The 25,828-nt window shown below is 41.5% G+C and overlaps 1 protein-coding gene across 1 annotated transcript; it reads right to left on the reverse strand.

Moving 5' to 3' along the window:
* Positions 1 to 11,264: 11,264 nt before the first annotated feature.
* ZNF488 (zinc finger protein 488) lies at positions 11,265 to 22,305 on the reverse strand. Its single transcript, XM_089507943.1, is given in 3 exon segments — positions 11,265 to 12,660; positions 12,663 to 12,889; positions 22,141 to 22,305. Coding segments are annotated over 2 exon segments (1,011 nt in total). The 5' UTR covers positions 12,765 to 12,889; positions 22,141 to 22,305; the 3' UTR covers positions 11,265 to 11,751.
* Between the last annotated feature and the right edge of the window lie 3,523 nt (positions 22,306 to 25,828).

Raw genomic sequence — 25,828 nt, forward strand, 5'->3', positions numbered from 1 at the left:
CCCATCATGTGCTAGGGGTTGGCCGAGGACCTAGCATCCATACCGGCCTCACCCCTAGCACGTGATGGGGGCATAAAAATGGCCGCGCCCTATACACATGTGCGCGGCCATTTTTACGTGCTGGACGCTTAGCATCCGCACGTAGTGTCGCAAAAATGATGTGTCAAGTGTGCCATTGGCACCCCGTCGCATCATTTCCGCGATGCAAGAAGAAGCGCCATTTTGGTGCTCCTTTTTAGCTGTGCCGGGAAGCCTCGCAGTTTGGCCGCTGGGGCTTCTTGGCGCAGCTAATGATGGCACAGGCAGAGCACCACTTTTCGGTGCTCTGTAACGTGCCAAAGTCTCTTCTTCAAAGACTGGTGGACAGGGGGGCAGGGATTCGATAGCTAGGGAATCAACACTTAAGTGCTGGATTTCAGTGGAGTTATTTGTGCAAATAACCCTTGGAAATAATTTTCCCATTCCTTAGTTGGTATAGGGATATTGTATGGAAATCTCCTTTCCTTTAGAATTCCTGACACAGAATGCCAAAATATTGCTGAACTGTGACTCTGCTGCTAACTCTAAACCTGCCCACATTGATGTAGCGTAATTTTGTTTCTTTGATTTTTATAAGTTTTTGTATTCCTTTCTGAGGGACAGCATCTTAGCTTGTGCTTGACAAGAGGTACTCCGCCGTGCAGATCTCAGTGCTGACATCAGTTTCTTTTTCAATAACCTGCATTCTATGTCAAACCAGGGAGAAAAACCTTTCTGGTGACTTTTCCCAGCAAGGTTGGTTGTCAGATGACACTTCAGTGTTTGACATAAGTTAGTAAATGCAATGGTAACAGATGACCAGTCTGCTGAAGATGACTGAATTATATTAGCCTAATTATCTACTTCCTCTAGTTTAAGGCTACCTGATATTGCAATGGTATCAACCTTAGCCCATCTGAGTCTGCCATTTTGCCACACCTCTTGATTATTTGCAATCCAACTGTCTGCCCAACAACTTGATCTGAGGTCTGAGGTACCCCATAAATTTACACCCACAGGTTGATGGCCACTTTCCCAATTTTGTCTCAATTTTAAAACATTGAAAGCTATTTCTGTAAGACTTTAATATTTTCAACTAGCAGTTTTTTTGTGTGGTAATTACTTCAGTTTAATTTAATTTTATCTAAAATTTCAACATTTCTTTCTAATTTCTTCTTTTTTCAGATAAATATTTTGTTGTATCAAAAATCCTTTTATAAATGCTTTACAGGTATCCCAGACTGTTTTCACATCTGTACCTTTATCCAAATTGTCTGTTTATTTTTTTTATTTTATCAATAATTTATCCATCATATAATAAGAATTCATTTAATCTGCAACTAAAAGTTTTCTTATTCACCATCCTTTGTATGGGATTATAATCTGGAAATCTTTGGATAATATGTCCAAATTTCTTTACACTATGGCAAGGGGTTCTTGAAATCAGAAGCATATTGTTTCAAAGAAAGAATTATGTTTGTCTAAGAAAAATGTATAGTCTCTGGCTTCTCCATATTTAAATTTTCAAACATCCTGAAGACCTAAATTGTCCAGAAAATACAACTACTACTAATAAAGCTTTGATAATTTCCCTTTCTTGTCTCCTTTATGTGTAGAGTTTCAATTACTTATTGGTTACTTATTGCTTGGATAACTCCATTGCAATCTCCACAAAAAAATCAATTTTTTAAAAGAAAGATCTAATTTACTTTGTTTATAAAATGTGACCTTGTTTTCTGAATACCCACTATTATTGCTTTAACTCCTTGAACTCCTTGAAGCATAACTTCTACTCCTAGATATTTTTCATTTTCATCTTCAAAAATATTTTCAGCTGGTGTGTGTGTGTGTGTGTGTGTGTGTGTGTGTAGCAACACATCTTTCCTTCTATGCCACTGATAAAAAAAACCCTAATTTTGGATTTGGTGTATATATCTCTGGAAGTAGGGTTGCCATATCCCAGTTTCTGCCGGGACATTCACAGTTTTTTTCTTTATTAGTTTTAACATAAGCAAACATTAAACCAAATCATCTATTTAAAATTGCATGCCTAAACACGTTCACTAAACACATTCAAAAAGAAAGAGAAAGAAACTTTGTTTCACAAGTGCCATTTCTCATTTCGTTTCACATCAGTTGATTCATCCATCTATATGCTATAAATCACATATTTCCATTAAAACTAAAAAGAAAATAAACAGACAACAAATCTTTGTCCATTTCATTGATTAAATCCGGTCTTATATGATATTCTTATAAATTATAATTCATTTCCTTATGTGATCAAATACCTTTTAATATTTAATTTGTTTTCCCAAAATTGTAATACCGGAAGCCATTCCTCGTTTAATCTATCTTTGGACTTATTATTAATCAAAAATTTAGTCTGTCCATTTCTCTTAGTTCTTGTAATTTTAATGACCATTCCTCTAAGGTTGGTATGTCATTGTTTTTCCAATTTTTGGCTATAACCAATTTTGCTGCTGTTGTTATATACAAGAGTATCCTCCAATGTTTATTTTCTATTTCTTTATTAAAGACAGATGTTATGTTTAGTAAGTAAAATTCTGCTAACATTTCAAATTGGATAGTTAAGTGTATTTTCTCCCAAAACTTTTTGATCTTACTACAAGCCCACCACATGTGATATAATGACCCAGAGTCTTTTTTACAGTGCCAACATTTCATGTCTGGTATTTGGTATATTTTCTTAAGTTTTAAAGGGGTAAAATACCATGTGTTTGTTATTTTCATATGATTTTCTTTTAAGTCTTGTGATGCAGTAAATTTATTTTATTTTTTCATGCTGTTTTGCAAATGATCATAGGATATTGGGTGTCCAATATCTTGTGCCGATCATATCATACTTTCTTTTAATGTTTCTTTTTCTAATTCCCTTTTTAGCAAAACTTTGTAACATTTAGAGATCTTTTTTATCTAATTTCCACCATACGTAGTCTAATTCATTAATTGTTGTTTCTTTCCCATTACTCTTAATATCCTCTTTAAATTTTCCTTTTATTTGCATATATTCAAACCAGCTTAAGTTTCCCCCCTCTTTATTTAACTCCTCCTCGAAGAGACCCACAGAAATGGATCACACTTTAAAAGTTTAAGCTGTTACCCAAATAAAGTGGACACAGAAAACCAGCCTTCCTTTTTTTTTTTTTTTTTTTTTTGCAAAGAATGCTCCGGAAGTCCTCTACCAGCAGTTATATAGAATGAGGCTTCTAGCTTCTCCTCCTCCCAGGGACCCACTTTTAGTATCTTCCAGTCCGCTTTCCTTCACTAGCAAAATTGACAAAAATACCACCTGTGCCTCAAATCCCTTCAGCTTCCTGTCCAAAGTTTCATAATCAAGACTGATCTGCTCACAAGTGTTCTTGGCAGAGTCATTGATTCCCACATGAATAAGGAGAAAGGTGTAGTGATCTGTTTTCTTGATGAGTTTTGCCAGATTGTCAGTAATATCCTCGATACGTGTGACAGTACACTTCCTCGTTCATTTTGTTAGGCTGACACACACAGGTGCCTCTGTTCACCTGAGCAATGAGTCCCTAATCACAAACACTTTTCTTTTGTGTTTTGCCTGGCAGTTAATTTGACTCATTCTTTGGTATGTAGTATCACTTCACACTGATTAGCTGTTTGAGCATCTTCACTACTGCTATCCTCATGACGATATAGGAAGTGATTGCTCAGTTAGAGAGGTGTTGAATCCCTTCTTTATGGTCTGCTCCTGACAGTGACTGTCCTCTGGTGTTTCAGGCCTCTTCATTTTTCTTGGCAGTTTCTTGGCAGTTCTGTAGGATCAATTCTCTTTTATTTTACCATACCATCAAACTAACCTAGTTGGAGACTAAAGTCTAATGAAGTTACCCCAACCAGTTGCATCTGATTAATGGCACTTTGTAGTTTAATTCTTGCTTGGACAGGGGATATGACTGTGGTTTTGAACTAATATGTCTTGAATGTGGTGCTCTATCACACAATATGATAGAGTTGTTTGCAAGATGATGGCAGCCTACTCATTGTTGTGTGTTTACCTGATCGTGCAGTCCTATCCTTACCTTTTATCCTTACTTTTTATAAACTATCATTTGTTTATAGTCTCCAGTCTGCCTGTACATGAACCTATGGTATAAAACTCAGTTATGTTTTAAATTGGAATTTTGTAATTGTGCTGGCCAAATGGCTGTAATAAAGTTGTTGTTGTTGTTGTTGTTGTTGTTGTTATTATTATTATTATTATTAATGTTTTGTTTAGGAAGTCCTCATGTTCTCTGAGGCACTTTTCAGTTGATAATCTTGTGCTGAGGATTTATACTGTGCATTCAAAAGTATGTTTTTGTAGGGTTCTGCTTCTACTTTACAGACATATTTAGCCAGACCTCACTTGAACACCTATATTTTTTTCTGGGGACCAGAGTTCAAGGATATCAAAAAGCTGGAACACCTCCAGAGAAGGCTGACTAAGGCCACGTTCCCACCATGATTTAAAGTGAATTGCTGATGGGTTTATATGACCGTCATTCCCATTTGAACTCGGTTCTGATCCTACTGTGATAGGTTTCAATTGCAATGAAGTGAGGGAAACACACAAAAAACCCCACCACTCTTTCCTGACACTAGTTCTTTGGAGGTTCTTTTGAAATGAATCGATTCTGAAGCGTGTTCAACAAGTGGAAAAGATAGACCTAAATCACATCATTCTGGAGGGGAGGTACTAATCATAGAATCATAGAGTTGGAAGAGACCACAAGGGCCTTCCAGTCCACCCCTCTGACATGCAGGAACTCTCAGTCAAAGCATCCTAGACAGATAGCCATCCAGCTTCTGTTTAAAGACCTCCAAGGAGGGAGACTCCACCACTGTCTGAGGGAGGGTATTCCACTGTTGAACAGCCCTTACTGTCAGGAAGTTCCTCCTAATGTTGAGCTGGACTCTCTTTCCTGCAGTTTGCATCCATTGTTCCAGGTCCTGTTCTCTGGAGCAGCAGAAAACAAGCTTGCTCCCTCCTCAATTTGACATCCCTTCATGTATTTAAACAGGGCTATCATATCACCTCTTAACCTTCTCTTCTCCAGACTAAACATCCCCAGCTCCCTAAGGCATTCCTCATAGGGCATGGTTTCTAGACCCTTCACCATTTTAGTCGCCCTCCTTTGATCATGCTCCATTTTCTCAACATCCTTTTAAAATTGTGGTGCCAAGAACTGTACACAGTATTCCAGGTAGGGCCTGACCAAAGCAGAATAGAGTGGCACTATTACTTCCCTTGATCTAGACACTATACTTCTATTGATGCAGACTAAAATCGCATTGGCCCTTTTAGCTGCCACATCGCACTATTGACTCATGTTCAACTTGTGGTTTACTTGGACTCCCAGATCCCTTTCACATTCACAGCCAGGTGTCCTCCATCCTATATCAATGCATTTTGTTTTTCCGCCCTAAGTGCAGTACCTTACATTTCTCCGTATTGAATTTCATTTTGTTAGCTTTGGCACAGATTTCTAGTCTAGTCAAGTCATTTTGAATTTTGATCCTGTCCTCTGAGGTATTGGCTACTCCTCCTAATTTGGTGTCCTATGTAAATTTGATAAGTATGCCCCCAGTTCTCTCATCCAAGTCATTGATAAAGAAGTTGAATAGCACTGGGCCCAGGACAGAACCCTGTGGGATCCCACTGGTCACTTCTTTCCAGGATGAAAAGGAGCCATTGTTGAGCAACCTTTGGGTTTGGCCAGTCAACCAATTACAAATCCATGTAACAGTTACTTTGTCTAGCCCACATTTTACCAACTTGTTTGCAAGAATGTCATGGCCTTACTAAAATCAAGATAAACTATATCTACGGCATTCCCTTCATCTATCAAGCTGATAATTTTATCAAAAAAAGAGATCAGATTAGTCTGGCATGACTAATCTTAAATCCATGTTGACTTTTTGTGATTATGAAATTGCCTTCTAGAAGTTTGCAGATTCTCTGTTTAATGATCTGCTCCAGAATCCAAGGGAACCCCCAGAATTTTAGGAATTAGGGTAGGCTGAAAGAGAACACTCCAAAACAGAATCACTAAAGGGACACTCCAAAATCAGGGAGGTGGCATCCAAAGAAAACCAAACCAAACTATGTAAACATTACATAGGCCAGACTTGCCCTCACTACAAAGACAAAGGTCCAAAGCACACTGCAGAAATAATCTAGTCAGACTGTTTTAACTGCCTGGCTCAGTGCTAAGGAATCCTGGGAATTGTCATTTATTAAACAGAGAAGGCTAAATGTAAAAAAACAAAAACAAAAAACCTACAGTTCCCAGAATTCCCTAGCATTAAGCCAGGGCAGTTAAAGTCTTAAACTGGGTTATTTTTGCAGTGCGTTTTGGACCAAAGTCTCCCCCTGTTGCTTCCTTATCAAGATGAATGCCCAAGCTTTTGCTAATAGTACTCTTGTCTTGCATCTGTATAGAAGACTGCTTTTCTCTTTCAACAAGAGCAGCTGAATTTGAATAGTCAGGTTAAGCATATGAACTTAAGATGAATTTTTTTCATTCATTCCTTTTCCTGAATTTTCAAAAAAGGTTTGTGTGTAAATATATAAATATATATATACTATAGGAGTGGTGACAGTTTAGTGGTTTTGAGTGCTGGACTACACAGCAGCCTCTTGAGAGGTGTTTTGAATCCCTGCTTGCCCACGAAAACCCACTAAGTGATCTCGGGCAAGTCACAACCACCTCAGTCTTGGAGGAAGGCAAATGCAACCCTTCTCAAAACAAATATTGACAAGAAAAGTCTGTGATAGCTTCACCTTAGGGCTGACATAATTCGGAAATCACTTACAAAGGCACAATAACAAAAGACAGATAAATAGATTTAGATAGATAGATAGATAGATAGATAGATAGATAGATAGATAGGAAGCCAGTGTGACAGAGTGCTTTGACAGTTGGATTAGGGCTATAGTTGGGGATGATGGCAATTGTAGTGAGACAGTTGGGAAGAAGTCCCAGGTTGAGGGGAGCTACTGCCAACCATAGCATTCAGCTACACTGATGGGAGTTATATTGGTCATTTTAGTGATTGGTAATAGTTATCTTGTTTGTTCTATTGATTGTATTTTTAGATAATACTGTACCTTGTATTTTATTGTTGATTTTATTCTCTGTTGTAATCCCGCCTCGATCTGCAGGGAGAGGCAGGAAATACAAATAAAATTTATTATTATTATTATTATTATTATTATTATAGTCCAACAGAGTCCATCCAACTATTAATTGGGACAGCTGACCCTGTCCATGAAAGCTCTAGCAGAGGGTTTGACAGGAGCCACAACCCGCATTGTCCATAGGCCAGGAATGATGGGAGCTGCAATTCACATTGATGGGAGTTGTAGTATTTTTTTTTATGGACTACATCTTGCAGAATCTCCATCCAGCACAGCCACTGGGAGTTGTAGATTGTAATGCACTGACATGGCCTGGGGCCAGATATGGCCTACTAGCCATATTGGGAAGTTAAGGGCAGGGTAGAGTAAGGCTGTCCCCTCCTACCACATTCTTCTCTCTTCCTCCTCCCTATCTATCTACCTTCCTAACTAGGGATTGCCCTTCGATCTGTATACCAGGAACTAGAAATCCAGAAATGAGGTAAGTACAATCAATGTCTCTTTTATTGGAAACAGGGGCTCAAACACACACAGGCACATATGCACATGCATTCATACAAGTCTCAGGAAATAACATGGTAGATGTGGGATAGATATTAGGCTTCACTGAGGTAATACTCACCTGATGTAGAGGTTCTATCTTGGGAAGTCCAATTTGTGTGAGGGTTTGTAAGTCTGATTAATATTTAAGGCTTGGCAGACCAGGTCAGAGCGACTCTGACTTCAAACTGACATAGATTTTGGCTGCAAAATGACCTGAAAGGGGCAGGCAGTACATCCCTAAATTTAGGAGACCTTTTAAAGGTTTAACAGGGTCTCTAGATAAAGGTCAATCAGTCTTCTAAGGAAACTGTTTGAAGTGTATTTCACATCTTAGGTCCATGTTTTGATCTCACCAAATGTTTCTGCTAGAGTAGGGACCCAAATGGCTATGCAAATAACATTCCTTTGACTCAAATGGCTCTCTCTCAATCACAAAGAGAAACACTTCCTTAAGACATCTGCCTGATAGCAGCTTAGCAGCTCCTGCATGATCTCATCAGAGCTGGGAAAGGAAATTCCTTTACATATCAAAACCCATGGCTTCCCTTGTTTCAGTGGGAACCTGTTATTAGGTCCCATGCTAGGGCCATACAGCTACTCAGGTCAAGATGCACTTTTGATACAAAGGTGCAGGTCAGAGCCTATCATTTAGATATATTAAAAGGTGCAGATCAATGCCTATCACTGCAGAACTGAGTTCTATCCAGTTCCCAAAATCTGAGCATACTTTTATCACTGTAACTTAAAAGAGTGTTCTTTTTTATTGTAAACTGCTAATCTGCAGGACTGTAGCTCTAATTTCTGGTGTGTTTTTTTCCAGATCATTGATAGAACCATATCAATAAAAAGTGTGGAATTTTATGCACTGAACTCTGGGCCATCATAAAGTTCCTGTTCCTACAGAAGAAAACTCTGAAGGAAATCCATGAGTGTATGATGCAAATATTGAGTGACAAGTTGTGTGCAAAAACAGTTTCTGACACGTGAGGAAGTGGTATGCAACTTTCAGTATGGAAATTTTGAAATTGAGGAGTTTCAACAGGGTCAACTCATGAAATTGTTGAGCATGTATATGACCTGTTTTTCACAGATCAACTAATCTCAGCTAAAACAATTGCAGAAACACTACAAATATCCCAGGAATGCTATGTAGAGGCTGTCAGCCAAGGGGTGCCAAATGTTTGAAAGCTGACCAGAAATGAAAACACCTCAATTGATTTAGCAGCATTTTGAGTGATATAGTGATAATGAATTTGGAACAACTCATCAATGCAATGAAATATGGTTATATCAGTATGATTCAGAGACCAAACAACTGTTCTTGTAGTGGTGGTACTTGGGTTCTCCACAGCCAAAGAAATTTCAGACTCTAAGGTCAGCAGCCACAATATTTTGGAATAAGGAAGGCATTTTGATGACTGATTATCTTCAAAAAGCCAAACATTTAGGGCAGGGATACTACTCTAACATGCTGTGCTCATTAAAGGAGGCGAAATTTATCCTCCTCCAGTCTATTGGGATCTCTCCTGACCTCCAGGAATTTTCAAAGATGACATTGGTTTTGAGATGACTTCTGCCAGTTCTTTTAATACTCTTGGATGTAATTCATCTGCCCCTGGAGACTTGGATTTGTTTGTAATAGCCAAGTATTTCTGTACTGCTTCTTTATTCTTCATTTTCTTTTCTTTTCCCTAGGGTTGAAATCTCTGGTTTTAAAGTCCTTTTCAAGGAGCAGTTGCTTTTTCAAGGATTTCTTTAGCTGTTAAGGGATTGGCTGCTTTTCTCCTCATCACATATCAGCTATTCCTAACACATTTTTGTTCCTCTCCTCTCCCATCCTTTTCCAGGTCAAACTCTTCCTTCAAAGTATGGAGTAAATTCAGCTAAGAACAGGAATTGGCGTAAGGCTTAACAGGAAAACCTGTAGTCTGGATTTCATTTCTCACCAGCACAGTCCATGCTCAAGTCACATTATTTATAATGGATTAGTAAATTGGTGTCCCTCATATAAAAAGGCAAAATCATTTGCCTTTTGGATTAAAAAAAATATTTTCAAGTTATAAATGGCTAAATCCATGGATTCAGAATCCATGGATACAGAGGACTGACTGTACTTTGTAAAAACATTTCCTTGTAAATTTATCCACAAAGTTTGAATTTTCCAGAAATATAGCTAGCTGGAGTTCATGTTAAGTATGGTGTTTTTCTGAAAAGAATACAGTAGAAATCATTGCAGATGTCTGCCTAATTAAAATATGCTAGTTACATCTGGCTGAAAAAAATATGCTAGTAACTCAACATATACACAGAAATGTGTGTACCTACACAAACATTGCAAATATTTATTTATTTATTTATTTATTTAGGTATTTATATCCCGCCCTTCAGCCCTAATGGCTCTCAGGGCGGCTTACAATATTATTTTTAATCAGACAGTTTCCTGCCCTCAGGCTTACAATCTAAAAGACACGAAACAAAAGGAGAAGGGAATGATGGAGGGAAAGGGGATGAGGTCCAGTGGTTCTTCTCTCCCTCTAAGGCCTGGACCAAGGCAGATGGATTGGAGGGAGGGCTCTTCCTTCTTCCAGGCTAGTCCTGATGGAACTGGACTTGCCTGGCGAACTCCCTCTCAGGCCGGCAGATGGCAGTTGTGGAGGGCGGAGTCTCTTCCTTCAGGCTTAGTCCTGATGGAACTGGACTTGCCTGGCGAACTCCCTCTCAGGCTGGCGGATGGCAGTTGTGGAGGGCGGAGTCTCCTTCTTCCAGGCTTAGTCCTGATGGAACTGGACTTGCCTGGCGAACTCCCTCTCAGGCCGGCGGATGGCAGTTGTGGAGGGCGGAGTCTCCTTCCTTCAGGCTTAGTCCTGATGGAACTGGACTTGCTTGGCGAACTCCCTCTCAGGCCGGCGGATGGCAGTTGTGGAGGGCGGAGTCTCCTTCCTTCAGGCTTAGTCCTGATGGAACTGGACTTGCCGGGCGAACTCCTTCTCAGGCCGGCAGATGGCAGCTGTGGAGGGCGGAGTCTCCTTCTTCCAGGCTTAGTCCTGATGGAACTGGACTTGCCTGGCAAACTCCCTCTCAGGCCGGCGGATGGCAGTTGTGGAGGGCGGAGTCTCCTTCCTTCAGGCTTAGTCCTGATGGAACTGGACTTGCTTGGCGAACTCCCTCTCAGGCCGGCGGATGGCAGTTGTGGAGGGCGGAGTCTCCTTCCTTCAGGCTTAGTCCTGATGGAACTGGACTTGCCGGGCGAACTCCTTCTCAGGCCGGCAGATGGCAGCTGTGGAGGGCGGAGTCTCCTTCTTCCAGGCTTAGTCCTGATGGAACTGGACTTGCCTGGCAAACTCCCTCTCAGGCCGGCGGATGGCAGTTGTGGAGGGCGGAGTCTCCTTCCTTCAGGCTTAGTCCTGATGGAACTGGACTTGCTTGGCGAACTCCCTCTCAGGCCGGCGGATGGCAGTTGTGGAGGGCGGAGTCTCCTTCCTTCAGGCTTAGTCCTGATGGAACTGGACTTGCTTGGCGAACTCCCTCTCAGGCCGGCGGATGGCAGTTGTGGAGGGCGGAGTCTCCTTCCTTCAGGCTTAGTCCTGATGGAACTGGACTTGCCGGGCGAACTCCTTCTCAGGCCGGCGGATGGCGGTTGTGGAGGGCAGAGTCTCCTTCTTCCAGGCTTAGTCCTGATGGAACTGGACTTGCCTGGCGAACTCCCTCTCAGGCCGGCAGATGGCAGCTGTGGAGGGCGGAGTCTCCTTCCTTCAGGCTTAGTCCTGATGGAACTGGACTTGCTGGGCGAACTCCTTCTCAGGCCGGCGGATGGCGGTTGTGGAGGGCAGAGTCTCCTTCTTCCAGGCTTAGTCCTGATGGAACTGGACTTGCCTGGCGAACTCCCTCTCAGGCCGGCGGATGGCAGTTGTGGAGGGCGGAGTCTCCTTCCTTCAGGCTTAGTCCTGATGGAACTGGACTTGCCTGGCGAACTCCCTCTCAGGCCGGCAGATGGCAGTTGTCAAATGATCAAGTTAAGTCTAAAAATGAGAAGTCATATGACGAGATAAATGATGCTGCTCCTGAAAATATTCCTGACAGACAGGACAAGACACTTTTTCTTCCCGCTTCCTTTTGCCACAGGACCCTGGAGAAACACTCTCCTTTTTGTGATTGGAGCGCATGTGGAACACAAGGTCAGACGTCATGCGAAAGGGGAGGTTACATTTTGCACACCAGTTCTGGGCTTCTGTGCCAAAGGAAGTGAAGGTAGGAGGCAACAGCATCAAGGAAGCAAAGGAGGAGTTTGAGGTGGATGTGACCTGCATGTGCTCTTTTGTCTGCCTTGGCCATAATCCTGAAATATAAGGGAAAGTGTTGCTCTGAACAATATCAGTCTGCAGCAATGGAGAGCTCGTCAAATCACTCACAAAGAACTTAGAAGTCAAAAGGTTTTTGTACTTCTTGAGGTCAGTGGCACTGATGCATCCTGACAGCTTCCCTGAGCATCTCCCTGGATCACTCACATGATGAGTGGCAGCCATTGCTCTTTGGTCCAATAGGCCTTTTGCAGGCTTGCTGAAAGCACTCTTTGGTTCCTCAGAAGCTCTGATGGGCCATACACAAGAGAATGCACTGCCTGATGAACAATAAACTTGGTCATTTTTCCTAAAGTAAGCCTCTTCGTTTCCTTGTTCTGTCTTTTTAGGTTTCTCAATTATCAGCTTCATTCTCCTCACTTCAGTGAATGCACTCTCCTTCTGTTCCAGTACATCCTTATTAACAACTATTTGTTTCCCTGCACTGAACTTCCAGAAAGGTCCCTCTAACACATACTGTACAGTTTTTTCATCCCTGTTCTCACTGTGAAGTTTGTCATATAGACCATTTGTTTTCTCCAACAGCACAGTTTTTCTGCCTTGATTATTCTCCATTTTGTCACAGTTCATTTTTCCCCCACATCGGAATCATCTTTCCAAGTGGCCATTTTGAGCTCTAGGTCTCTAGCAAGACTCTGGAAGTTGGTGGCTTCCTCCACTAACCTACTCTTCATGATTTTTGGGGCAGAACGATTTCTCAAGAGATGGGAGATATTTTCTGAGAAGCAAAGAAAGCGTGCATGAGAGAGATAGGAGTATTCACACTTGAAAATTTGCTTGCAGTTTGGGCAATCCAACTCTAGAAAGAAAGAAAAGGAGTAGTTAACATGAGAGAAAGAACAGTTCTCTTTATTTACTTTCTACATATTATGCATAAACCCTGCCATCCTCTATCATTTCCCACCCAAATTTTTTGTTTAATCTGACCTGCCAGTTCAGAGCCAACTGGTGTATATAGGAAGTTAAGGATTTTCTCCTCTATTTGCATTACCCCTATTTAACTCCATTTACCATTTTGTTGCCCATCTGTCCAGTTTGGAAATATCCTTTTGGGAACTCTTTATATTACACGTGGATTTTCAGCACTTATACTATTTATTTTATTTTTAAAAAATTAAAATATGTACAACACACTCTATATGAAGATTTCAGGGCAGTGTAAAATAAAACCAGTCTAACAAGTAGAAATAATTAAAATGATCTTAAAAGGCAACCTCCCCCCCCACTAAATTAACAAATTAGGTAGTAATTTACAAGTACTTAACAAAATACATTACTGGAACAAGCCACTAACTTCCAGACTACTAGTTTGCACATTTACTACTTCACTACTCACCTCTGATTCCAAATTATTTATAAGTATGTTAAATATTTAAAATATATATGTTGGGGAAAATCCTCTACTTATTTACCTCCATTGTGAACTTTGCTCCTGCTACGCATAAAAATCCTTAGACACTTCCTCTTATGCTATGACTGCTAAGTTTACTTATGAGCTTTCCATGATGTTTTCAAAGTTTTGAAAGAAGTAGCTGTGTTAGTCTCTTATAGTATAAAAAGGAGGAAGAAAGGTGGAGAAAAAGAGGAATGTGGCAACACCTACTGGTTTTTATTTTAGCATGAGTTTTTGTGGATGTAAACCCACTTCTTTCAATGAGTGATAAAAAAGCCTTGAGTTATAATGCAGGGGGAATGAGCCTGACTGAAGACAGAGTAGCAAAGAAAACTACAGCCTTGCTGCAAATAAAAATATAATCAATTCCTGCTCTTACATTAAAGCAAATGTAAGTACAACATAAAAGAACTGTGAATGAAAGTCTTAAGCAAGGGGGTGAGTCAAATAATTGGACTCTGACAGACGTAAAGAGCAATTAAAAATTACTTTTGGTTTTGGAGCCAGAGCTAGCTAGCAAATGTCCAAAAGCAGTAAGCAAACACCAACCAATCTCCCTTCATGGGTGAGATCTAAAAATGCAAAACCTTCAGATGCCTGCAAAACCTGTTAAATGCCTCAGTAGAGTGAGATCAGAAGAAAGAGTTGCTTTGGAAGATAATAGAAAACTGGCTGTAAACAGAAAAATAATGGCAAACACAGTGAAAGCCAGAAAAGGAGGAGCCAGGAGCTGAGCAACAGCCAGTCCATCATTCTCCAACAGAAGCAAAAATGTCTGAACTGAAAACATGGCTCTCAGAAACTATGACAGAAATGCAACAAGGTGCAGTCTCAGCTAGACTAGTAGGAAATGACCACACAGTTCTGATCTAAGATATTGAACTTATATTGAACTTTATTAGAACCCAAAAAAAGAAAACTTGAGCGCTCAAGGGTGTCTTTGGCAGGGACCCAAATGTACAGTGGGTACAGGGTTTTATACAATTTGGGCAGGTTCCAGACCACCAAAAAGTACGTGCTTGGCATGTACTAGGGTTAGAAAGGGGCGTCCTTTCTGGACGCCCCTAATCCTAGTATATGCCGAGCATGTACAAAATGGCGGTGCCCATTCTGAGAGGGAGCGATCAGGCAGACCCAGCAACATCAGGGACTGCCTGAAGGAAGAGGCCCCTCCCTCCTCAACTGTCATCTCGGCCTCAGAGGGAGCGATCAGGCAGACCCAGCAACATCAGGGACTGCCTGAAGGAAGAGGCCCCTCCCTCTTCAACTGTCATCTCGGCCTCAGAGGGAGCCATCAGGCAGATCCAGCAACATCAGGGACTGCCTGAAGGAAGAGGCCCCTCCCTCCTCAACTGTCATCTCGGCCTCAGAGGGAGCCATCAGGCAGACCCAGCAACATCAGGGACTGCCTGAAGGACGAGACTTCTCCCTCCTTTAACTGTATTTTGTATTGTATTACGATTTTACTGTACACCGCTATGATCATTGCGGAATAGCGGTCTATAAATAAAACATATTATTATTATTATTATTATTATTATTATTATTATTATTATTATTTTGACGTAGCGGATGCTTGCAAGTCACAGGCTTTCAGCTTCAACTCCAACTCCTAGATATTCCTTCATGGTAGAAGGGGGGTTGGATGACTCCTGGGAATCCCTTTGAATGCTAGGTTTTATGCATGGCCGAATTCCTGCCATATCACCCCACCCTGCCCCTTCTTCTCTTTTGTGAGGGTCACACTCTCTCAGCCTCAGAGGCAGGGCATGGCCAAATATCCACCAAATATCCTCAATTGAGGCTTTTAAGAAGGCAGTAAAAACATCTCTTCAGGCTCACCTATCCAGATTGACTAGGTCATGAATGAAAAAACCTGTCCATATGTGCTCCTATGTTTTGTTGTTATCGTGTAATGAATAATTTTTTTCTGATATTTTATGATGTTGTATTATTTGATCTCATTTTACAAATTGATATCTTAAGTGGGGTGGGATAGAGGGATGGGAGACCTTGTTGTTATTTACTGGTATCTTAAACTCTGTTGTTATCCACCTCGATCCCCAAAACGGAATTATTATTATTATTATTATTATTATTATTATTATTATCCTTTTTGAATTTTGCTGCCCAGAACTAGACACACTATTCCAGGTGGGGTCTGACCAATGCAGAATAGAGTGGCACTATTACTTCCTTTGCTCTAAACACTATACTTGATGAAGCCAAGAATCGCATGGTTTTTTTAGCTGCTGCATCACACTGTTGGCTCATGTTCAACTTGTGGTCTACTAGGATTCTTAGATTCCTTTCACATGTAGTCTCGTTAAACCAGATGTTCCCCATCCTATATCTATGCATTTTATTTATTTTTTTATTTTTTGCCCTAAGTGCAGTACTTTACATTTCTCTGCATTGAAATTCATTTTGTTAGCCCAGCTTTCTAATCTATTCAGGTCATTTTGAATTTTGATCCTGTCCTCTGGGATATTAGCTGTTCCTCCTAATTTGGTGTCATCTGTAAATTTGATAACCAAGCCCCCTATTCTTTCATTGATAAAGGTGTTGAGTATCACTGGGCCCAAGACAGAATCCTGTGGCATCCCACTTGTCACTTCCCTCCAGGATGAAGAGTACCCTTTGGGTTCGGCTGGTCAACCAATTACAAACCCATTTAACAGTTGCATTGTCTGACCCACATTTTACAAGCTTGTTTATAAAAATGTCATCGGGGACCTTGTCAAAGGCCTTACTGAAAACAAGATATACAATATCCACAGCATTCCCTTCATCTACCAAGGTGGTAATTTTATTAAAAAAAAAGGGATCAGATTAATCTGGCATGACTTGTTTCTCTGAAATCCATGTTGACTGTTTGTATTTATGGCATTCCCTTCAAAATGTTCACAGACACTCTGTTTCATGATCTGCTCTAGAATCTTTCCCGGTATTGATGCCAGACTAATTGGACAATAAATGTTAGGATCCTCTTCTTTCCCCCCTTTTATAGATAGGGACAAGATTTGCTCTCCTCCAGGCTGCTGTGATTTCTGTTCTCCGGGAGTTCTCAAAGATTATTGACAATGGCTCTAAGATTATATTCACCAATTCTTTTAATACCCTTGGGTGTAGTTCATCTGGAGACTTAAATTCATTTAGATTAAAAAAAGTATTCCTGTACTAGCTCCATTTTCCTCAGGTTGACCACCCTTTTCCTTTTCCGAGAACACTGACACAAAGAAGGTGTTGAGTAATTCTGCTTTTTCTATGTCCCCTGTTAGCATGTTCCCATCTCCTCCACATTGTGGCCCTACCATTTCCTTCTTCTTCTTTTTGCTGCAGACATACCCCCCAAAAGTCCTTTATATTGTTGTTGACCTTTCTAGCAAGCCTTAATTCATTCTGTGCTTTAGCTTTTCTGACTTTACCCCTATACGTGCTTGCTATTTGTTTGAATTCTTCTTTGGTGATTTCCCCATTTTTACATTTCTTATGCATACCCTGTTTAAAACTTAGCTCCATTGAAAGTTCTTTAGTCATCTAGTTTCTTGAGATATCTCCCATTTTTTCCCCAACTGGAACAGTTGAAATTGTGCCTTCAGTATCTCCCTTTTGTGAAACTCCCATCCATCCTGAACTCCATTTTTAGTATTTCTAACCATGGGACCACCCCCAGTAGAGTCATAGAGTCAAAGAGTTGGAAGAGACCACAAGGGCCATTCAGTTCAATCCCCCTGCCATGCAGGAAATCTAAGCATCCCTGACAGATGGCCATCCAGCCTCTGTTTAAAGACCTCTAAGGAAGGAGACTCCACTACACTCCAAGGGAGTTCGCTCCACTGTCAAACAGCCCTTTCTGTCAGGAAGTTCCTCCTAATGTTGAGGTGGAATCTCTTTTCCTGGAGCTTGTACTCATTGCTTGGGGGTCCTTGTCTCTGGAGCAGCAGAAAACAAGCTTGCTCCCACCTCAATATGACATCCCTTCAAATATTTAAACAGGGCTATCATATCACCTCTTAACCTTCTCTTCTCCATGCTAAACATCCCCAGCTCCCTAGGTCGTTCCTCATAGGACATGATTTCCAGACCCTTCACCATTTTAGTCACCCTCCTTTGAACATGCTCCAGTTTCTCAACATCCTTTTTGAATTGTGGTGTCCAGAACTGGACACAATATTCCAGGTGGGGTCTGACCAAAGCAGAATAGAGTGGCACTATTACTTCCCTTGATCTAGACACTATACTTCTATTGATGCAGCCAAAACTTGCATTGGCCTTTTTAGCTGCTGCATCTCACGTTGACTCATGTTCAATTTGTGGTCTACTTTGTTATCGAGTTTGGATTTATATAAAGCGATCAAAAATCATGACCCCTGACTGACCCCATCGCAAGCCGCCATTACCCTAAAAGTGAGCTGACCACGTAGCCAGCTAAACATTGCTGGACCTGGTCATAGAAAAAGGTAAAATTAAACCTTAAGAAACCAGTTCTGGGAGTTGCCCTACCAGTTTCACAGGCAACCTGAAAGAATGAGGACAAAAGAAGTTTGCCTCACCTATTGATGGCATTAAGTACTCAGCCATCTAGATAGTGGTCCTCTCCCAAAGAAGTGGCAGACCCTTTTTGTGTATCCATTGTTTAGCTGTAGTCAATAGATAGCCATTTGTTCATCAGGTAGCTATAGCCTGCAGACTATACTTGACTTGAAAGTAAAGTACCAGACATCTGGCAAGCATCCTTAAAAAAAAGTCACTCTGCCATTTTTACCCCATCATGAAAAAACTCTTCTTCAGCATTCTTCTTTACTGAGGCTCCAAATTCATGTTAAGTCCACATTTTTCTAGCTACTTCTATATGCTTATAGGAATTAATATATGAACCACATATTAATTATTGATTTTTACTGCCACACTAGGAGAAGAGATGAGATGACAACCTGTTCATTCAACTTCCTACCCAGAGCCTCATAATCCCATCTGATGTTCTGAAGGGTGCGCCTTGCATTATCATTCGTTCAAACACAAAGCAAAAGAAAGGGGTAATGGTCAGTAGGGCTGACAAGTCTTGTCAGCCTCTCTATCACATCATGAATCTTTGCCCCAGGGAGACAACACACCTCCTGAGATATCTTGTCAATTTCACACACACCACTGATTCTGTACCCCTCAGCAAGGAGTCCCGCAGGACCACTACCCACCTCCTCCAAGGCTTAGCAGCAGCCATTCCCTGTGCTGATTCTACAGGGATCTCCTGCACTTCTGCTAAGGACTGTCCATGCTGCTCTCCTTCATCATCCCTGATAAGGGGGAGGACTTCAAATTGGTTCTGTAGCTGCAAGCTCCCAGAATGATCCCTGGTGTTTTTAGTTCTGTGTGTGACAATTCCTCCATCTATCAACCTCCTTGTAAGTTAAGTGACTTCCTCTCCAGAAAATTCCTCCATGTGTTCCCCAACCAGGACAGCCCATTTTGTTCTGTTCAGGAAAACATCTTGCTTCCTAATATGCAGAAAGATAGATACCCAGGCCTCCAACTGCTGGACTGTCTCTTCCAACAGGTCTACCAACTTGCACTTGCTGCAGGTGAAGCTCCCCACATCCATAAGCAAGAAGACGAACATCCCACAAATGTTGCAGATAACTGCAGCATCTCCCTCACTGTCCATCCTCCAGTAAGGAGGCACTGAAACAAGACTATGAACTTCCTCCTCAAAAACTGATTATTAAGGGAAAAGACTGCTGTTGGCCTGACTTCCTCTTTGCCAGTCAGCTCAAGAGAAACATACCCTATTCCATGTTCTTAAGACTGAAAAGAAATTGCACCATTGTTGTTTGTTGTTAGCTGCCTTAGAGTTGACCTCGACTCATAGTGACCTTGTGAATGAGCTGTCTCCAAGCCTGAAGTCCTGGTGGTGCAGTGGTTAAATGTCAGTACTGCAGCCACAATGTTGTGAATTCAATCCCAGGGACTCCAAGGTTGAATCAGCCTTCCATCTTTTCATAGGTCAGTAAAATGAGTACCCAGCTTGTTGGGGGCAATTAGCTTACAGATTGTAAACCACTTAAAGAGTGCTGTGTTCACTGATAAGTGGTATATAAATGTACATGCTATTGCTATTGCTCTCTGCTCAGGTCCCATAGGCTCAGGCCCGTGGTCTCCCTGACTGAGTCTATCCATCTGTCATACAGTCTTCCTCTTTTTCTGTTTCACTTTCCTCAGCATCATTGTTTTTTCTAATGAGTCATGCTTTCTCATGATGTGGCTGAAGTACAACATCCTCAATTTAGTCATCTTGGATTCCAGACAATTGTTTGTCTTTTTGGCCATCCATCACATTCTCAGCACTCTTTCCCAACACCACATCTCAAATGAATTAATTTTCTTCCTGTCTGTTTTCTTCACTATCTATACATGATAATGAGGAATACAATGGCTTGGATGATTTTAATTTTAGTGCTCAACTTTATTCTTTAGGATTTTGTTAGTTCTTTCATAGCTGCCCTTCCTAATCTTGTTCTGATTTCTTGACTGCAGTCTCTATTCTGATTAATGTTTGGCCAGTCATTATAAGGCATTCGCAGAGCAGTATGCACAAGAATCAGCTGACAGGGCTGTTCCTAATTATATCTTTTCTCATGCTGAGAACAGGGCAACCTGAACTGAGAGATCTTCTTTGTTTCAATCTTCAGAGAGAAAAAATCGCAGGATAGAATTATTTGGTTTTTGGCTTTCAATCATGTTTCTTATAGGATAAAACATATCATATTTAGACTTTGGTATATAGTGCAAAACATTCCCAGTTGTGCAAAGCTACCTATCATTGGGTTACACATGACTACAAATTTTTGAGATGCATTAGTACACACAGATTTCTCTCAACATGAGTGGATAAGTCTGACCACATTAGGACATTTTAAATGTGATATTGTTCCTGCTGCCAACAATGCTGAGAAATCAAGATGTTTATTTTCAAAATGACCTAAGGGGTCTGAAGGTAGTCGTCTACTACCACAGCTTTTCAATATATGTTATTGTCCTTTAGGCAAGCTCATACAGCTTCCTACTGAAACTACTAAAGGAAAGGATATACATTATGAATATTTCACGTTTGATATCTGAAGAAATTAATTTGTGTTTACTTCAATGTAGAATACTTGTAGTTGTTGTGCTAGAAACAGTTCTATGTGAAGCTGGTTTCCTTATAATTCCACGACTACAACTTGACATTTGAGGAAATACAAGACTTTAAGTTGTTGTGATAGACAAATTATTTTCATGGATTTCTATTCACTTTAGCAGTTCAGTCAAGTAATGTTATTGTAAGTACTATTTGTCAGTAAAGTCAATTTTGCAAAACATTCCCTGCTACTTTCTGTATATAATAATTGTTAATTATTTTCTTAATATATTTACTTTTTGTTAATTTTTAAATATTATATTTGATAAATTGTATGATTTTGCCTGAGTTTATTAAGAAATTTATATGACCAGGAAAATAAGTGTGTGGCTTTATAATCTGTTCTATATTTATTAAGTAAAACAATTAGCAAATGTAGTTACACATTTCACACAGATAGTGCAGTGTAGGAACATTTGCTTTCACAGAAATTTGAGAGTAGGCTTAGACTGTAGACTTGATTATATCTCTTACCATAGTCTTTATGTAGTCTAGGCATATTGCTTTCTTAACCATGGTATGTTCAAGGCACATACATGATCTCTTATAACAGTGGTTCCCAACCTTTTCTATGCCCCACACACCTAGAAAATGTTTGATTAATGATTGCACCCTGTACAAAAGTAATATCACATTTGAAGATGAAGTAGTCTAATTTCTAATTTTTGAATCACAAATGAACTACTGCAAGTGAACAAACTGGACTTTTTAAAAAAAACTCGTTGCATGAAATGCAAATCTAAATTGAGTAATTAGATTCTAATTTATTCAGAAATTAAAAAAAACCCATTATCTTGGTTGTACCCACTGAAATACTGTCTCACACCCCTGGGGCTGTGGGCACCCCAGGTTGGTAGCCTCTGTGTTATAAGGTACCCATATCAAATTATAACGTTCATGGCACTGGAAATTCATTTAACATGGCACTTATAGTACATTGCATTGTGAGGAATATCAATAATATATTTATATTACATCTGCACCACATATATCTCATTGTCATTAAGGAAATTGCTCATCTCATGAAGCCATTTTATAGGCATTTCACTATTTGGAAACTGCAGCATTTCTAATAAATTTCATTTCATATGAAGAATCTATCTGCTTACAAAGTAAAATTCAAGAACTGATCAATTTAATTCAGCATTCTTGCACATTTCCAATGTTGTAGTACATTTCTATTGCTGTATTTCAGCATAACTATACTCATTGTTACAAAAAGTAAAGTCTATCTGTCCAGAGAATACGTTAATTCTCTTTGTCATACTAACCTTCTACAGTATGGTAAATACAGTATTCTCACCCCATCTGGTGGGAGACTGCAAATAACCATATTTTCTGGATCTGATTGCACAGGGTAATTAAAGTGCAATTGGATCTGCATAATAGTGCCTCTGTTTAGGCTGACCACATAACAATGTCATTCTTCTGCTATCGTCCCATGGAAAACAGTTTTTAAAAATAATTATTTTTTACTTACAGAAAAAAAATCCAGTAATGACCTCGTGTACAGCTTCTGTCATGCTCTGATTTCCAGTGCGAGAGTTCAATTGTACTGTTATGCCGAATTCGGATGGAAGGGTCAGCCCCTGCCAATGCCTCCCAAGAAGGAAAGAGAGGAGGGAGGCTGTGCAATGAGACAACACCAAGGTGTATTGATTGGGGCGGGGGGGGGGGGCAGGAAGGGAAGCTTGAAGCAAAGCCTTTGGGGGGGGGGGGTAATGATGGCTGCTGATTGGTTGCTGCCAGAAATGTCATCTGTCAAAGTGAGGGGGGCAATCTGATGGGAAATGTGAAAAGAGAAAGAGAGAGACAAAGACAATAAAAGTGGGAAGTGGAAGCTGCCTTCATTTGTATGTGAGAGAGAGAGATGGGAAAGAGGGGGAGTGAAGAGGGGGAACAAGGAGAAATTCAGATAGAGTCAAGGGCCCACCTCCAGTGATCATGTGAAAGAGGGATGAGGCGTGCACGTGCTGCCAGGAAGGCACTTGGCTACACACGCACACTACTGTATTTACTCTCTCTCTCTCTCTCTCTCTCTCTCTCTCTCTCTCTCTAGCTCTAGCAACCAAGGCCCCAGCGGCATCAGCAGAGCATGGTGGACATACAGAGACAGACAGAGGGGCAGGCAGGTGCTGGCCAGGCAGTGCTGTGAGGAAAGAGAAAGGAGTGAGGATAGGTCCAAATAGCTACCCTCCTCGCTCCTCCTGCATCCTCCTCCCTCCCAGGGATTGCCATCTTCAGCTGGTCATGCCCTGGCCAGCAGGGCTTGTGGGTCCCAGTGAGGCTGAGAGAAAGAGGTGGTAAAGGGCTGCCAATGAGGAGGTGGGAAAAGGAGAAATTTGGAAGAAGGGAAGAGCCTGCCCTCCAGTGATTGTGGGGAAGGAGGTGAGGTGCAAGCGCTCTGCTGGTGGAGAAAGCAGATTGCTGTGTTACACACACACTAGCACTGGCTTGCATTCTTTCTTCCATTCTCTGACACTTCAACAATCAGTGAAAAGGGGAGGGGATACGTGTCAACAGGTCTGGACACTGTAATCCAAGAATCCTATGCAGGTGGCACAACTGAAGGGAATAATCCTGTCTGAATAATGTTTTCGGGGAGGAGCCCTGGTGGTGCAGTGGTTAAACAAGCCACAAGGTTCTGAATTCAATCCCAGCCAGGGGCTCAGCGTCGACTCAGCCTGGCATCCTTCCAAGGTTGCTGAAATGAGTACCTAGTTTGTTGGGGGCAATTAGTTTATACTTTGTAAACTGCTTAAGGAGTGCTTAAGTACACTGATAAGCGGTATAGAAATATACACACATCCCTCCACATTCGCTGGGGATAGAGACACAAGACCCCAGTGAATGTGGGAAAACCACAAATAACAAAAACATTATGATTTTACCTGAGAGTACACCTCTCTAGAAATCTCTAGGAGGGTGTCAATGCCCCAGAATCGTTTCCGCTGCGATTCGATTCAAAATCGAATTATATCGTATAATTCGAATTAGACGCCTATAAACCGGTTTAAAAAAATAGTAGGTTATAAAGTGGGTTATTTTTGAAAGAGGGGTACGATTCGCTGTATCCAAATAGGAACGACAAGGGTGTCTGATGCGGGAACCTGGAGATGGGAGGAGCAGCGCTCAAAGGGCTGGCCTGGGGGTGTCACCCTCTTTGGTCTCTTTTTGCATCGCCAGCACCATTTTCTTCAATTCACATAGACTTTCCCCCGGTGGATTGCAACCTCCCCTCTGCTCCTCATTCATACACCAATGTGTGAGAAGAGCCATTGAACACCATTTTAAACTATTATTTTTCTTTTTTCACCTCTGCCTGAGCACCTGAGCAGCAGATGGGCTTTGCAGTACATGCCTGCTTGATCGCCCCCCAGACAACCCAGGGAGCAATGGGGGAGGCAAAGAGATTTTGGGGAAAGGAGGCTCCTTCCAGAGGAACTATGGGATGGGCTTTGCAGGACATCCCTGCTTGATCGCCCCCCCCCAGACAGCCCAGGGAGCAATGGGGGAGGCAAAGCAATTTTGGGGAAAGGAGAGCCTGGACGCCCAGGGATCTGGGGGGGGGGGTCGAGTCTTATCTTCTCTCTTCCTCAAAGATTCTCTCCTCAATAATGAAGCCCGCTGCCTTCTCCTCTTTGATCCGATTTGCCAAGCCTCCTTCTAGTCTGGAGAGACACAACAGAAGAGCCTAGGATGCAGCCAATTTTCATTGGCTGCCCTAAAAATAAAAAAAAAACCCTAGACTTGTGACGTCTGAAGCCTATGCGCTTGATTGACAGCTTGTGGACACAAATGGGAACAGGGAGCAAGTTAATCCGCTTTAAAATAAATGGGAACGAAAACAGGGTCTAAATGAATTGAGGTAATTTGCCCCTTTTGGTAATGGAAACGATGGAAAAAATTCGAATTATTCCCGGAACATAATCCAAATCAGAATCACGCCAATATAATCCATTTTATCTGCCAAATGGGAACACCCCCAGGTCTTCCATTGCAACTCTGTGGTCAACATCTGCCAGACTGACCATAGAATTGTGCTGGAGGAGATACAAATGCCTACTGGAGTGTTTTCTCTAGGAATCTCTAGGTCCTTCAGTGCAACTTTTGGTTACAGTTGAGTTGTGTCGGAGGACCAAGATATTCCTAGAGAGAACATATTAATCAAATCCATGAATAATCAAATCCGCAGAAGTCAAAGCCACAAATGTGAGGGAGCAAGTGTACTTGCTATTGCTATTTTCACAGGAAGGCAATTATAAGGTGAGAGGGGCTTGTTATACTAGGGACGAGTCTTGAGCAAGTGGGGCTGTTGGACTTACCCTCAGATCCCATTGCAGTCCCAGGGCTGGGGTGCAGTTCTTCTTCCCAGGAGTCTCCAGGTCTCCATGCAGATGGTCAGGAGCTTTGTGTTGACATGCCTGGTTTCTAACATAATCTTTTCAGCCCAGTATGTTCCAGGTTTGGACAATGGCATAGCCGATTCATTGTCTCAGTTTCAGGCAGACAGGTTTCGTGCATTGGTGCCAGAGGCTTCTCTTCTACCAAGGCATTCCTGGAACATCTATGGGAGTTTGGAAGTGGAGTGTAATCCAGAAAGTATGGAACTCTATAGCCCCACTTACAGCAGGGCTGTCCATTCATTCCTTGCCTTCCAGAGGATGGAGAGGTATGGGGAAGCACTTCCTGAGGAGAAGATGCTGCATTACCTAGCACACTTCAGGAAGCTCAGGACTTCCCTGAGATCCATGTGTCTCCAGCTGTGAGCCATCTCATTTTTCATCAAGATGGGTGGTCATCCAGATTCATGTACTGCCTTTTTAGTCAGGAAAGCAGTAGCAGATTGGGCACAGTCAGCACCTAGCTAGAAGGATGGCAGGAGGCCAGTAGCTTTCAAGCTCTTTGGGAGGCTGGTGACTCAACTACCACATGTCTGTCATTCCACTTATGAGGAGTTACTTTTCCAGTCAGCCTTCATCACTGCCTCTTTTGGAGCATTGAGGTTGAAACAAGTGGTGGCTGGCTCCAAAGCAGATAGTTCTGGCAGAGGTGTCCTGAATACCAATATTTCCTTCACCAACAAGAACTTCTTATCAGGATTTGGCATTAAAAGGGGGATCAGTTGGGCAAGGACACCACCATCAGACTGAGGACTAGGTGGCCAG

The sequence above is a fragment of the Sceloporus occidentalis genome, unplaced genomic scaffold (assembly GCF_023333645.1).
Source record: "Sceloporus occidentalis isolate IW3139 unplaced genomic scaffold, rSceOcc1.0.p SCAF_2, whole genome shotgun sequence".
NCBI classification, from domain to species: domain Eukaryota; kingdom Metazoa; phylum Chordata; class Lepidosauria; order Squamata; family Phrynosomatidae; genus Sceloporus; species Sceloporus occidentalis.